We start from the raw sequence: 15,622 nt of genomic DNA, 5'->3' as shown, positions 1-15,622 counted from the left end.
CATTTTCCGATTAATTGTTAACCAGAGGTTAGTCGACTCCCTGTAGTCCCTGTCTCTTCTCAGATAACAACATAGAAAAGATGGAGAGTCGACTAACTTCTGGTTAACAGTTGACCAGAAAATGAAAAACTGGACCTAAGAGAGGTAAATTAAAAGTTAAAAGTTGCCGATAAAATAAAACTAAATTCAGTTAAAAGTTAATAATCTATAATGTAACAAAATTATTTAACTTAACTTTTATCTTTCTAACTAGACACTACCCAATCCTGGTCGTTATACATTATAATATCATATCATTTCTTGTTGTAGCTTCTAAGCTTTTTACAAATAATGGATGATCTAATGGACCAATCGTTATTTCGCCGAGGTAAACCATGTTGGTATCGACATAATGATATTGGTGAAGCGGCGATTACGGATGGTGTTCTATTAGAGAGTACAATATATTATATAATTAAGAAATACTTCAGCGGGAGAGAATGCTATGTCGATTTACTGGAAATATTCCAGGATGTGAGTAAAAATTTACCTTCTTTTCAACCATATATGAATATAAATGTCTTATTTCCTTTTTAATTAATTATTTATAAGTGTATTTTGGCAGATAACATTTAAGACATCAATAGGTGAATCTTTAGATTTATATTCGTCTAACTTCGGCAAAGAGCCCAATTTAGATCTATTTACGATGGATCGATACAATGTTATTGCCGAGGGCAAAACGGCTTATTGTACGTACGTTTTGCCTGTAACTGTAGCAATGCGTTTTGTAAGCATATCTCAATTTCCTTATATTTCCTTATACAAAAAGATTGTTTTACTTTAATGACTAATATGGTACGAGATGTTACTCGATGTAGGCTGGAATAAAAGATCCAGAAATGTTCAAGCAAGCAACATCCATCTTGTTAGAGATAGGACGCTTTTTCCAAATCCAAGATGATTATGTTAGTTGCTTTGGGGATTCCGCAACCCGTGGTAAAGATGATACTGATATCCCGGAAGGGAAATGCACATGGTTTGTTGTTAAAGCTCTTCAGCTTGCAACTCCGGAACAACGCAAAATATTAGAAGCAAGTATCGTTTTCTACACGCACTGTTTCATCAAACGCAGTTGCATTAATTCTTTCTCTTTTTTTTTATCCCTCAGGAGTGTTACGGAGTTTCGGATCCGGAAAAAATAAAACGTGTAAAACAGCTCTTCACTGACTTAAACCTGTTGGACCTTTATACTAAATTTGAAGAAGAAATGCATAATGAAATAAATATACACATACAGCAAACTTCATGTGGACTTCCGCACAATCTTTTCTCGAATTTATTAGGACAGCTTTATCGCAGGTCATCATGAAAGCATCGTCTATGTTGAAGAAACAAACTAAAGTATCAATGTACCTTACCGTTATGAATTTAAAAGTTTGAATAAAATGAAGTAAAATACCTCTAATATTTCGCTAATATCCTAGTGTATTGTGGAATGATATATCTACATCTACAATATTACATAATTTTATATTTATCATTTACATTTTTACAAATATAAATGTGAAAAAACAATAGGACAATATTTATTGAAATTTTTTAATTTTCCTCTTTTTACCATACGGCTGATGTCTTCTTTCGTTATTACGAATTTTCATACGTACAATTGTTTTTAACTCGCGTCTTAAATTATTAAATTCACCATTAGTCGCAGCTTCTGTACTGAAGAACTTTATAGCCTCTGAAAATATATCTTTATAATATGTGCATAAATAATATTCCAATTTCACGATCGTTTCATGTACGTACCGTTAAATCGTACGTCATTGTTATCAAGAAATAGAGTATCTTTGTGGCCAAATAGGCTCTTTTGTTGAGTATCTTCTTTAGCTTCGTCCACCATTTCATCATCTATGTCTGGTACTTTATGTATATCTTCATCATCCGAAGAATCATATTTAAAAGCGTTATTTGCGTTAAAATTAAACTTGAATTTTTGGGCTTTGTTATTTTCCACAATAAAAGTATTGTTACGCCTAGTACTTTCTGAAAAATAGAAGTGAATTAAGGAACTATGTAGTGAAACAATATAAATCAGATATAAAAATGTGATATTATTTTTCAATAATCACCTGTGTCATCTGTTTCCTTTCCATGTGTTTTTAACAAACTAAATTCTTCTTTTTGCTTCAAACTTTCTGTTAGGACATCAGACACTGTATAATAAATATCCTGTGACACTTCTGGTTCAGGTGGTGCAGGCTCTCCAATTTCTGACACTGACTTATCGCTCTTCTTTTTTCTACTATTCTTCTCCTTAGTTTCCGGTTGTGCAGGTTTTATTTCATATTCACAATGTCCATTTTCAGTCGGATCATATCGTATCATCAATCCCTTCCTGTAAATGTTGTCATTAAATGTCTAAAGTGACAATTGCAAGTTCTTGGTTCATCTAAATATTCTAAATACTCTTACTTAACAGGCTGGTTCTCCTGACTTTTTACAGTAAGCGGCATTCCTAAAATGCCTTCTAAGATATCCAGCTGTCTTTCCTTCTCCTTCTGCAACTCACACTCACTGGTTCCATTAACAACTTTACTTTCCTCATTGTCGCAATTGTCTTCCATGAAACGGTCATCTAAAGTGAAACGTGCGTCGTTGCCAAGAGTGACCTGTATAAATTAATGAATTGTACTAGTACTGTTATTTTAGGTGAAGTAAAACGTAAAAAAATATCTATCAGACGAACTCACCTTTTTACTTTTCTTGACTTTAAACACCTTCTCACTCCATAGGGAATCCTTTTCGTCGTTGTTGTCATCATCGCTGTCAAACAAATCTCTCTTCCTCGATTTCAACGGTTGCCCTTCATCAAAGTCATCAAATATAATCTTCTTACTGTTTGTAGTATTATCCTGAAAAAATGATAATTGCACAAGTAATACACATATTGTAATATAGCCGCGGACTCAATATATTGTGCGTGTGTAAATTATCAGTAAAAAGAATACATTGCAATGCAAGTAAACTCACCAAGTTACTCAATGCTTGATGTATAATTAGTCTCTTTGCTTTAAACGCCTGTTTCTTCTCCTTCAAGGAACGCAAGCGTTTCTTCTCGGATTCGGTAATTACACTCATTGTTTTAAAGGCTATAAACAAGAAGAGAGTCATCAATAAGAATGGAAGCACCATGAATGTCCTATAACCTTAAATGTCATCGGAAAGTTGCCAATTATGCGGGATACAGGCTCAACTTACAAGGAAACAAGTATTAATATTGTGTGTTTTCGTAAGTAGAATATGAAAATAATAGTGAAAATCGCTGTTCGATGTAGAAAAATAAGTAACGTCCCGATGACTCACACAAGCGAAGCAACACGCATGGACGCACGAGGGAACGATTTTAGTGCCTTCTGGAAATGTCACGTGACGAGGCAGTCGGAAACTGCGCCAAATTTAAACGCGTACGCACGCACGCACGTCGATCCTTAGATACGCGTGTCAGATAAAATCTATTGTGAATAATGTAAAAAAAGCTTTTATTTTGAAATTGTAGACAGCCCTATCTAAAACGCTTTTGTTTCGAGAACTTGACGTCGGATGGTTACTATTATTCGCATTTATAATCAACAGGCTAAATTAAGTGGAAACGCAGTCGCGTTTGTAGTTATTGTTGTATTTGACATTCGGGCGGCGCTAAGGTCAATTCTTCGTCGTTGACTTCGGAATCCTTTCGTCGCGAATTCGAATACGAGAGATCTCCGCGACTCAGCCTTTCCATCTCCGTTGCTTTCTTCACGTTGACATTAAGCGGATCTTCGGAATCTTTATTGGATAAAGCATTGTCTGAAAAAAGGAACGACTGTCATTTTCACTACGTTGTTCTCGATTTTCCTAACAATTATCAAATGTATACCATAAAGAATATCCGCGATGCTCTCTTTTTTCTCGATCAAACGAATGTACTCGTTGTCGGCGAGAACGTTGAAACTTTTCACGACGTCGAAATTAAGATGCAACAGCCAGAACTGGTTTCTATCACGGTTCAATCTTTTTGATAGCGTCTCGATACCCTGTGAGAATCACACGCAGTTCAAACGAGGCAGTGTTGTTTACGGGGCGAAAAAAGAAATTCTTCGCTCGAGAAATGCTAGCTGATACCTTGATTGAAGTATAATCGAGACTGGTAAATCTTTCGCAGTTGACGATCAACGGTACCGCGTTCCCAGCTAAACTCATGACTTTGTTGCAGAAGGTAGATACAGCGGGATAATGCAGACAAGCATCTGGTTTTAACATTATGTATTTATTTCCCAAATGAGTCTGGAAAAGAATTAATAAGCTTATTAATATAATTTCCTTCCTTCACAAAATACATTATAAATTGTACAGGGTTGGGAAAGTTACTTTATAAAAGTATCTATGTTACAGTTACAGTTACTCAAAAAGTAACGCTACTTTGCAGTTACTTTCTTGCAATAAAAATAAAAATATCAAATCTGCATTTAAATTGTAAAGCGTCGATAAAGTCGTTTATGCGCAAATGCAAGGCCTAATGCATTCTGTGGAGGTTTAAAATAAAATATATGGAGTAACTGTTAATGTAACTATTAAATTAGTTACTAGTTGTTGAAAAACATGTATCTGATTGTGAGTTAAGTTACAGTTACAGATGGAGAGAAAGTAACAAAGTTAAATTAGAGTTACCAAAAAAAGTAACTATAACTGCAACTTCGTTACAAGTAACCGAGTTACTTCCCAACCCTGAAATTATACAGTACATGTATAATCGTTACCCACATAGCACATAATATTACATATTGCCAGGGTTAGGTAGTGTCTATAAGTTAAAAAGATAAAAGTTAAGTTAAAGAGTTAAATAATTTTAACTTAACTTAGTCACATTATAAACTGTTAACTTTTAACTTCATTTAGTTATATTTTATCGGCAACTTTTAACTTTTAATTTACCTTTCTTAAAATTAGCCATGCCATAAACAAAGGCGTCGCGAAACGCCGCACGTTTGTTTATATTAACAATTCTTGTGTTCAAAAATTCACTCCCAGCACTGAAAATTTACAGTATACGTTACATGCAATATAGATCTTCAGCGCTGACAGTGAATTTTTTAACACAGCCATTATATAGTACTTTGATTCTCGAACTTGCATGAATTTGTTTGCATATGAAATTCTGTGTAGTGTGATTGGTTGTCCAAATGCTGGTCGTAAAATTCAAAGCAATTTACATGATCGCGAGTCTCTAAGATTTTGTATAAAAATAAAACAAATTTAACTTTTAACTTTTTAATTTTTTTCATTATTAACTTAACTTGTATTTTAACTAAGTTAAATTTTCAAAGCTGTTAACTTGAATTTAACTTAGTTAAAAAAATAGGTAACTTACCCAACCCTGCATATTGCAATGTAATATTACAGTAATACTATACTAATATAATACATTTATACATATAACACATTGTAATATTACATTAATATTACTGATATATTACAAAGAAATATTACACAGCAATATAACAGTAATATTGCTGCAATATTTTGAGTGTTAACACTCAAAACTTGAATGTTTTTTCCGTAAGGGATATCAGATCCAAAGTAGTGCAAGATGGTGTCAAATGACTTTTTAATTACGTCTTATTATGTTTTATTATGTCATTAAGATGCCATGAAGACGTCACTTAATGTCGCGTTGCTATTTGGCACTTTCTAATGTATATCGCATTGAAGTATAGATAAAATATTACAAGGGTAATTTCTAATATGACGATATAACAGGGTTGGGAAGTAACGCGTTACTTAATTGTAACGCCGTTACCATTTTCGTTACTTTTTTTCGGTAACGATCGTTACTATTATCGTTACTTTAGTTCCCTATTATCTTTTATATCTGTTCAATAGATCGTGCGCTGGTCGCGCGCACTGTTCTTGATTAGACAGAAATATTCCGATATTGGGCGCTGAAAGTCAATGTCACATGAGAATGCGCTGTAAGCATTTATCGATGTCTCGATTCTGTATGCTTGATGACTGGCTATATAGAAACTAGTTTTAAAGTCTTAAGCTTTAATATTCATTATTAAATAATAATAATGTTATTTTATAATCTACATCTTACTTTAGCATTTCAACAAAGTAACGAAAACAGTAACGAATCGTTACTTTCTAAGTAACGGTAACGGTAACGCGTATATTTTTTAAAATCAGTAACGAGTAATGGTAACGAGTTACTTTTTACAAAAAGTAACGGTAACGGTAACGCGTTACTTTTTTAAGGTAATTACGTTCTCAACCTTGCAATCATCTTTGAGAATGACTACATAAACGTACTATTAAACAATTATTGAAGAGATTATACAGTCTGTGACCATCTTTTCCGTAGGGTCATCATACCCGGGTTTACCCTAATCTAATTCCTTGCAATATTACGTGATAGCAATATTGTGATTATCACAGTAATATTACTACGATTATCTCGGTAATATTTCATTGAGCGGACATTTTAATATTACTGTGATATATTAGTAATATTACTGTGATATTACTATAATATTGCGTGCAGTACTATACGTGCTATGTGGGTAAGTATAGAGAAAATCTTTCAGAATATATGTATATTAGATAAAAATTAGTAAAGAGAAAATAATTTATGTACATTATACAATATGATATAATTTTACCTTGCAGTTGATTGTTTGAAGCGACACTCTCGCGGACAGTCGGATAAAAAGAATCAGGTTGAAGAGGACACCCAGAAGGAGTCCGATTTCGATGCCGATAACGACGGAGAGCACGAAGGTCCCTATCGCCGCGATCGCATCCGTCTCTGCAAGAAAAGAAATGTATTACGTAAGCCCGTCACTCCATCTTTCTCATGTAATCTATGCATACACGTGGGAACACAATACTGACTACTTCCTCTCCAGAGTAATTTTATGATCTTCAGGTCAATCATGAACAACACGGCGCTTATCAACACCGCCGCTAGCGTTGCGCGTGGAATGTAATAAAAGTACGGCGTTAAAAAGCTTAACGCCATCAATGCCATAGTACCTGCGAAATGCAATGTCATCAATGTTATTTTTCGTTACTTCTTTTGCACGCGCACTTATGCTACCATATTTGTCGTATTATCATACAATGCCACACTGTCATATTGCATATTACGTGCTGTCTTGCCAAGATTAGAATCGTAAATTTCTCTAATTATGCATGAGATATTAACGGTATTGCGTAATAATAAATTATGACGCAATGTGATAATTCTATACAGAGATCCCTGTTCAGCGTCACCCGCCTTCCTCGTGTACGAACGCAATGAAGACATCCCTGCCTAAAATATTAGATAGAATATAATCAGATTACATAATACATAAGAAGAGTTTTATTAATTTACCTTGCAATTGCATGTAATTTAATGTAATCTGATCATATTTTATCCATTAATTTAAACAGGGATTTGCACGGTCAAATTAATTAATGTTATTGGATCCTCCACTACCGGAATATAAACCGGCCATAGGCGTTTGTATTCCGCTGGCACTGCTAACTGCGCTTCGGGTAAATGCACCGGCGGTTGGCAGGGATGACACGAAGCTGCCGATTATATTGCTGAGACCGAGGGCTAGCATTTCCTGCGTCGCATTAACAGAGGCGCCCATCGCTGCAAGAACGTAATCTTGATTACAAGACTTTACCTATTCACTTGGCACAATGTCCAATCCGAGATTCTAATTCAAGGAAGAGCGTAAGGGAACAATTTTCTTCACTTATTCTTCTTCAATTTGCACGACATATTGTAAGGAGGTAAATCCTCGAAACTGAAGATATGTATTACGTTTTTTTTAGGAACTTTAATGAAATCAGATTTGGTTAACTATAATGAAATGATTTCAGTAAGTCTAATTTCACTGTGATTATAGGCAATCTGCTGTCCGATTGAAATTTTATTAAAAGAATGATGGAAATCAATACCAAATGCTTTAGCTATTGCTACGTTCGCCAAGACGGATATAACAGGAAGTATCCCTAGTCCTAATCCGTAATGAGCGCACATGTCGAAAAATGTATAAGTTTGATTTCCCACTTGCGACGAAAAGGGTGGTAACGACACTTTGGGAAGGCCGGCTTCTATCTTTCCTGCAAGATTAAGTTGACATACTTTTCATGGAAGTCGACGAGATATAAGCATATATGTATAGTACATTTCTACCCAAGAAGTGCCAATGCACATAGAACGTGCTTTTAATGTGCGTTTTATTGTATTGGCTTCAAAACAACATTAATTGCGCGTATTTAATATGTTTGAGAATATTTCAGATCTATAATTTTATATAATTCTCTATATTTAAGCATACTTATGCATGAAAAATCATGCATAGGCGGTTAATGGTACAGTTTTTTGGAATGTGCTGCCACAATTGTACTAGTGTGACAGGGCCTAAAGTAGGGTGATTTTTGCGAATTTGTACAAACAAAACGACCAAATCAATTGGTTTACCACTTTTCTTATATGTTGTGCTATATTTCAAGAGTGCTTAAAATATTTATATTTATAAATAATAATACTAGGCTCGTATCAGTTTTATAAATTTAAATTTAAATAGGCCAATTATATTCACGAGCAATGTTGGTTTTACAAGGTTTTTAATAGTTAATGTGCTATTATATTAGTCTTAACATTTAAAACAGTAACTAATCTAACGATATGTATATGATGATTGATGTAAGACTTTTATGTAAATAAGCGATAACACATAAAAATCATCATAATTCTAGACGCCAAAGATTTTATAATTACACAGACCATATATTGACATGTAATATTTAATTGTCTTATTATAGTGATACAAACAAACGCTGAAGAAGACAAAGTTATGTCGAAACGTTCGTTATACATATCGTTAGATTAGTTACTGCTTTAATGTTAGGACTAATATGATAGCACGTTAACTATTATAAACCTTGTAAAACCAACATTGCTCGTGAATCTAATTGGCCTCTTTAAATTTAAATTTATATTTATATTTATATTTGTTATTAGGTCTGTGGCAGCCATTCAGCCGGAGTGCCTCGAAAAAAGGTGGTGCATACAGCCGTTATAGTTTGAAACAAAAAAATAAATTCTTAATCTACAAGAGTGTGGCTACTGTCTGAATTAAAATCTTGAAAAAATATTTAAAATTAAAAAATTATAGCTATTATAATTTTGCTTTTATTTTTAGCAAAAACACAATGTCTATTTTTAAGTGTAAAATTTTTATTTCTAAACGCATAAAAAGTTTTAGTTCGAACGATACACACTCTTGCAGATTAAGAATTCCTTTGATTTTTTTTTCAGACGACTATAAAGGCGGTAATCATGGTCACCGTCTTTTTTCGAGGCGTTCCGGCAGGGTGGCTGCTACAGACCTAATAACAAATTATAAATTAAAATATTTTAAGCATTCTTAAAATATAGTACAACATATAGGAAAAGTTGTAAACCAATTGGTTTAGTCGTTTTCCTTATAAAAATTCGCAAAAATCACCCTACTTTAGGCCCTGTCACACTAGCAAGACCCTTTAATGCAGGACAAATACGTGTACTAAATGTGAATTTAAATGTACATTTAAAACATATTACACGCGCATTAGCGCTCCTTGGGTACGTGAAATCGTTTAGTGTAACTGTAATTAATTAATGAGAGAATAATGGCTGAAATGTTTTTTAAATATTTAAATTGTCAGATTTTAATTATCTTACGACTATTAAATGCAGATCATTTTGTGTTTCAACTTTATGATAAGCATCACTTAAAAAAATTGTATCGTTTTATTATCAATAAAAAAAATTACAAATCCATACCTGAGAGTCTGAATGGAACGGATCCCGTGTACGCTTCGAATTGATACGCTATCGTGGCTGTTATAAGTACAACGAGAGCGTTTCTACCAATGGACAAGTACCAAAATACTTTTTTTATCGTTGCATTTCCGGGAGCGTCTCGTTTGCCTTTCGCACAAGGACAATTTTCCAGTTTCTAGAGATAGCGTCTATATAATATTTCTATAGTTATCTTGGACTGTTACAAATTGTCCGTATGTAATCCCAGCACTCACTCTGAAGATCAGGAGAAACGCGATGCTGAAAATTCCGAGTGTGAAATCGGCCGGCCGAGCGTTATTAATATTCTGAACTATTTTGTACAGATTGTCAGCGATATTTTCCGATTTATGCTTCAATCCTAAAAGACCTTGTAGCTGAGCGATTATTATAATAAGCGCCCCGGCCGACATGAAACCCGACGTTACCGGGACCGATATGAAGTCCACCAGGAAGCCTACAATAAGAATTGCGTTGATCAATGTTGTACCGATGCACTTAGTTGTAAATAATGCACTAGAAGAGATAATAAATAGCAAAAAGTAAGGCGAAGACAACGGAAAGTTAATAAAGTAGATAATTTTGTAATACAAGCCTAGATTTAACACGCCCATTAAAAATTCTACGCATCCAGCCAGAAAACACAAGAGTATTACGAAATCCTGCGGCATGTCTCGCGTGTATTGCAGCGTCAGAAGAGCCATCAAGGATGATGGACCAATCGAGACCTCCTTGGTGGTTCCAAAGATAACGTACAGAAAACCGCCGACGAAACAAGAGTACAGACCATACTGCAAGCATCACTTGTCATGTGGTATGTTTAACAACACAGAAAGCTACACATCATAGTATCAATAATATACATATAAATACAATAGTATTAAAGATCGTAGAACAGTCTAACATTTAAGAAAGTGGGTTCAAGGGTGCATTGTTTAAAACTCAAAAATCACAGATTTTAATTTAAAGAAACATATATATATGTATATACTTATGTATATATATATATACATAAGTCTTCTCATCTTTACAGTTAGTGAGGAGAACGAGCTACAATATAATACCTGCGGAATCCGTTCAGCCAATACCGCATAGGCCATACTCTGAGGGATCATAGTCAGACCCACAGTGATGCCCGCTATAAGATCCGACACGGCCTTTAACCGGGTATATCGCGGTAGCCACCCGAGCACCGGTACGTATTTCGCCAGCGTGAAGGGTGGCTTTCGTTCCGAGATTGAAATCGGTGGGCACTCCTCGTCGGACATCCTTCTTGCATCGATGAGATACGAGAGCGAGAGACTGAGGAGTCCGAAGCGACTACTCTCGTGGCTTTCGCGACCGCGTGTTACAACACCTGATCTCTTGGGTGGTCCCGCGTCAACCGCGCGTAATCTTATCATCGCCGTGTGCGTCTATCCCTAAAAGCTTGCTGTAAAAATTTCCGCGTGGAAATCCCATTAATTACGCGACTATTTCTCGTCGGTTTTGTGTTATGCACATTGTTGACAATTTGATAAGGACTCGCGCAAACGGGCGCCAGGAACCTTGACGCGGGATTAACAACAGCTGACTTAACGGTTACTATTTGCTATGTTCTACATCTCATTCTCTCGCGATATGACGTAAGATATGTGGTATGCTGATCCCGATTCATCATTCCTGAGACTTCTTCTTCTTCTTCTTCTTTAACACCTGAGGACAACGGGGAAAAATAGTAGATGTGATAAGAGAAAAGTCGCTCTCGTTACCAAAATTTTATTACGTCTTCGCACGTCGCTTCTCGCCGTGCGAGAAACGTATGATCAAGACTTATTGAACATTTAATGAAAATTTGCACAATGTAGAATGATTATATGTATTTTATTAAAATGTAGGATAAACGGTAACAAAGAAAGCAAGAAAATAACATAAAACACAAAACTTAAAGAATAATAAATTTTCAAGTAAGACCCCTATCTAAAACTAAACAATATAAGAGAACCGCCAATGTGGGTTACAAGGCAAGATGTAGGTAGCCCAACTTGTAAATCTTAAATCTTGAAAATCGTGAATCTATATACCGTTTCTTACCACATTAGTTCTACGTAGCCGATTTCTTTTTCGGACATAACGCAGATTATCTTATATTTGGAATGATTATCGTCAGCAGATTCACGTATTCGATTCAATAATTATTTTTCAAATGTACGAATACGTGAATCTGCTGACGATAATAATTCCACATATAAGATAATCTGCGTTATGTCCAAAAGAGAAATTGGCGCGTAGAACTAATGTGGTAAGAAACGGTATATAGATTCACGATTTTCAGGATTTAAGATTTACAAGTTGGGCTACCTACATCTTGCCTTGTGACTCACATTGGCGGTTCTCTTATATTGTTTACAAAACCTAAAGAACAAAAATCAGTAATAAAGATCAAAATTAATATCTGTTTGTGATATGCAGATTTCGATATATGATTAAACTTTCGGCTTAAAATAATTTACCAATGTAGGAAATGACGCAACTGGTAATTCTAATTAGAGAAAATTTATTGTGAAAATATATTACCTCATATTATGCGGACGTCTCACCAATTCGACTACTGAGGCATGTTGACTGGACAGTCTTGCCCCATTTGGCTGGACAATTGGCGATCTCGCCTTCGTGAGTTAGACATCTCACCATAAAAAGCTGGATAACTTCGAAATAGCTTACTTAAGTTTTAACTTAAAGTGGGTAAAGTTAGTGCTTTAAGGGGAGAGGGTCAAGTAAAGGACCTAAATTTTGCGATTTTTTTTAAGAGAATAATAAATCGATTGTTTTGAAAATTAGTGCATGCTTTTATATAGTATTTAAACTACACACAGGAATTTTTTAATGTAAAAATAATGAAAATTCGTCGAGCAGTAGCTGGTTGAAGTTGCCTCTTCACGAACGCGCCGGGGATCGCAGAGACCGTTCTAATCATCCGAAATCAAAATTCGGGGAAAATTTCACAAAATGAAAAAACGCTCAGCATGAACCTAAAGAAAAAAAAATTCAAAAAATGAAAAACTAATAACAATTTTAAAAACCGAGTTGGTTTTCTTATAATCAATTGCAAAAACTATTGTTTATATTGCAAAAATTTTCACAAACCGTTAGGTTCATGCTGAGGAGAAGATGTTAAAGTACATGTATCTACAAGGACATATCGATTGGTTGAAAATTCACTGAGCTACATTCCCCGGCGCTCAAAATTTTGCGTTTTGAGAAAAACGCGTTTAAAGTTTTCGGTAGAGAAAAGTAGTGTAGGGGATTTACGGCTAATGTAAGCTTAGTCTACGATGCCAGGGCCGTATAATAAGCCTTCCTCCTCTGCAAACTCATCTATTTTAGCCGCTAGTTCCTGTTTTTTTAGCTGTCCTGGCCTTTTTTGATGTGCTTTGGGTGCGGCGGTTCTGCCTGTCCACGCGGTGTTTGTCGCATTCGTCAGCGAATTGTTTGCAATGCAGACCGATTTGCAGTTACATATCATTCATAACTTCTAACGTGAATGTATAGCCATCGTTGAACATGCCTCCGGCCAAATAAGCGGCAATTTGTATAATTTTCGAGCCGCAGTTTAGATGCTTGGGGGTCAAGCGCCATACGGTTGGCTTGGGGACGTTACTTTTTCAAAAACAGCCGTTGCACAAGCACAAATTGGTTTCTCTCGTCAGTAGTACCTTCTAGTGTCAAAATAGCAAGTCTATTTGGCCAAGGGACCGAAAGGTAAATCGTTCACGTGCGCGGTCATATGTATATATACCTGCGCTCGGCGTCGTTTGGAGCGCGTCACTTTAATGACTCCTTAGGGACATTTAGACTTCGAATTTCAACTCACGGCTTTGGGAACATATTCTCCAGATGTTAAATGAATTTTCTAAGCAATAAAAAAAATATGAAAAAATGACCGTTACTTGACCCTCCCCCCTTAAGAGGGTATTACTTTTGCTTCCTCATAGAGGAAGCTTTGTTTTCGTGAAAAAATTTTTTATCCAGTTTTCTTTGAAAACATGTGTAGAATGTTGCAAAACATCCAAATATCACATTTAGAAAAAAATGTCGGTATGTATGTATGTATGTATTGTATGTATGTATGATATGTCCCCAATCAGCACCCATTATTTTTTAAACATTTATTAAATATTTTATTTTCATTAATTTTATATTGTTCAATTGATTTTAATAAAAATATTAATTAAATGTTTATTAAATATTTTATTTTCATTAAATATTAATTTAAAATTGTAATTTAACAAAAATATTTTAAATGTTTATTTATCATTTATTTAAAATTTATTAAATATTTATTTTACATTAAAAATATATATTTAAAAAGTATGTCTTTTAAAAAATATATACTTAAAAATAATATTTTTGCAATCTTTATTTATTATGTATTTAGTATTTGTACATGATTTGCTCACAATTATTAATTATTTGTTTGCAACAATATTGTAAACAACATTTATTTAACATTTATTAAACGTTTATTTTATATTAATTATTTATTTAAAAGCAAGTTAGAAAAAATATGTTTGTAATGTTACTTATCTATTATTTTAATATTTGTACATTCGTTTGTGAAAATGTTATAAGCAATATTTATTTAATATTCATTAAACATTTATTTTACATTAAATATTTATACTAAAAAGTAATTAAAAAAATTTTTTTAACCTTTATTTATGATATGTTTAATATAATTTGTACATTTGCATTATTTATTTATTATATTTGTAATAATGTTTTAAAAAGATTTTTTGTTAGTTTGTGACCGTTCGATTCTGTGAATTTGGGCAACGGATAGCCGCGGGAATTCTAGGGTCCGGCGGTGGGTGTTTCGAAAAGAGAGAGAGAGAGAGAGGGAGGGGGTGGGGCGCGCGCAGCGCGCCGTGCTAAACGCGCTTGCAACTTACGTGTTTAAGTCCATCATTTTTCTCGAAAACTATCACTCGTACAGTAAAAATAAATAGGACGTAAAATGCATATTTCAAAGAGATCTACAACTTTTGTTTAAAACATTTTTCAAAATTTTTAATATTTGTGTCTGAAAATTACATATAATTGGTTGACATTGTTTTTTAAATAACTTTTTAACAAACAACGAGCGACGGCTAAAACCTTCTGAGCGTTACTCAGGAGGGTAACCTTGACAACATATGTCAAGGTCAAGGTCATCGGAGCTGACTCCCCTAAAGTGAACATTTACCAAACATTTCTTTAAACATTAAGCAAATGTTCAGTAAATATTTAAAAAACGTGATTAAACGTTAAATAAATGTTTATTTAATAATAAAAATCTACTCGTGTAAATATTAAAATTAATGTTTATTAAGTAATAAAAAAATATTTTTTAAAATGTAAAATAAATATTTTATGTATGAGAAAAAGGGGACTTATCCCATTATTTAAATGTTTCTTTTAATATTTCAAAAAATGTTTTTCAAACATTTAAAAAAATATTTTTTAAACATCATTTTGTTGATTGGGTCTGTATGTATCCTTATAAGGTACCTCTAAATAACTTTTTAAATATGTAAGATGGAAAAAATGTTAAACATCAAAGTTGTACGGTTTTAAGTAATGCATTACATAGTAATATCAATATGACCTTGAACAGCTTCCTCAAGGTCACGTAAAGATCACCATGAAATTTTTAAAGGGAAACCCTTTTTTTAAATGCATATTCTTATAGCTTACCTCAAGAGCTTTCCAAAACACTATAATAAAGTATATTTT

At 33.9% G+C, this 15,622-nt stretch overlaps 3 protein-coding genes across 5 annotated transcripts in view; 1 reads left to right on the top strand and 2 right to left on the bottom strand.

The window, feature by feature from the left end:
- Window positions 1-1,447, top strand: part of LOC105557780 (farnesyl pyrophosphate synthase-like) — a 7,516-nt gene extending 6,069 nt beyond the window's left edge. For both annotated transcript variants that reach the window (XM_012005115.1, XM_012005114.1), the window contains exons 4-7: window positions 310-513; window positions 605-769; window positions 861-1,073; window positions 1,151-1,447. In XM_012005115.1, the coding sequence (XP_011860505.1) occupies window positions 310-513; window positions 605-769; window positions 861-1,073; window positions 1,151-1,351 (783 nt within the window). In that variant the 3' untranslated portion in view covers window positions 1,352-1,447. The remainder of the gene's footprint in view (window positions 1-309; window positions 514-604; window positions 770-860; window positions 1,074-1,150) is intronic.
- Window positions 1,448-1,453: 6 nt separating this feature from the next.
- LOC105557781 (probable RNA-binding protein CG14230) lies at window positions 1,454-3,431 on the bottom strand. 2 transcript variants are annotated; one of them, XM_012005117.1, is made up of 7 exons: window positions 3,349-3,431; window positions 3,016-3,134; window positions 2,736-2,897; window positions 2,458-2,654; window positions 2,115-2,380; window positions 1,792-2,028; window positions 1,454-1,723 (listed from the first exon to the last, which is right to left on the bottom strand). In XM_012005117.1, the coding sequence occupies exons 2-7, from the start codon at window positions 3,121-3,123 to the stop codon at window positions 1,569-1,571; spliced, it is 1,125 nt and encodes a 374-aa protein (XP_011860507.1). In that variant the 5' UTR covers window positions 3,124-3,134; window positions 3,349-3,431; the 3' UTR covers window positions 1,454-1,568. The 2 variants fall into 2 exon arrangements, with proteins under 2 accessions (XP_011860507.1, XP_011860506.1); XM_012005116.1 differs by having other exon boundaries at window positions 3,244-3,415.
- Window positions 3,432-3,507: 76 nt separating this feature from the next.
- LOC105557778 (sodium-independent sulfate anion transporter-like) lies at window positions 3,508-11,336 on the bottom strand. Its single transcript, XM_012005113.1, has 11 exons — window positions 10,933-11,336; window positions 10,464-10,659; window positions 10,105-10,325; window positions 9,851-10,025; window positions 7,978-8,142; window positions 7,505-7,666; window positions 6,916-7,056; window positions 6,684-6,829; window positions 4,147-4,308; window positions 3,902-4,058; window positions 3,508-3,831 (listed from the first exon to the last, which is right to left on the bottom strand). Exons 1-11 carry the CDS (start codon window positions 11,269-11,271, stop codon window positions 3,653-3,655), a joined length of 2,043 nt encoding a protein of 680 aa, XP_011860503.1. The 5' UTR covers window positions 11,272-11,336; the 3' UTR covers window positions 3,508-3,652.
- Window positions 11,337-15,622: the final 4,286 nt, after the last annotated feature.

Source organism: Vollenhovia emeryi, unplaced genomic scaffold, assembly GCF_000949405.1.
Source record: "Vollenhovia emeryi isolate VEMERY1.0 unplaced genomic scaffold, V.emery_V1.0 DF939420.1, whole genome shotgun sequence".
In the NCBI taxonomy this organism is placed as follows: domain Eukaryota; kingdom Metazoa; phylum Arthropoda; class Insecta; order Hymenoptera; family Formicidae; genus Vollenhovia; species Vollenhovia emeryi.
This window is presented reverse-complemented; position numbering and strand designations above follow the sequence as displayed.

Excerpts from the sequence above, each read along its gene's own strand:
- LOC105557781 (XM_012005117.1), bottom strand. The coding sequence starts at position 3,123 with ATGAGTGTAATTACCGAATCCGAGAAGAAACGCTTGCGTTCCTTGAAG. Across the intron at positions 2,655-2,735 it reads AAGTCAAGAAAAGTAAAAAG|GTCACTCTTGGCAACGACGC; the intron begins GTGAGTTCGTCT and ends TAATTTATACAG. Across the intron at positions 2,381-2,457 it reads CAGGAGAACCAGCCTGTTAA|GAAGGGATTGATGATACGAT; the intron begins GTAAGAGTATTT and ends CAACATTTACAG.
- LOC105557778 (XM_012005113.1), bottom strand. The coding sequence starts at position 11,271 with ATGATAAGATTACGCGCGGTTGACGCGGGACCACCCAAGAGATCAGGT. Across the intron at positions 8,143-9,850 it reads CGTTCCATTCAGACTCTCAG|GAAAGATAGAAGCCGGCCTT; the intron begins GTATGGATTTGT and ends TTAATCTTGCAG. Across the intron at positions 4,059-4,146 it reads TCGATTATACTTCAATCAAG|GGTATCGAGACGCTATCAAA; the intron begins GTATCAGCTAGC and ends TGATTCTCACAG.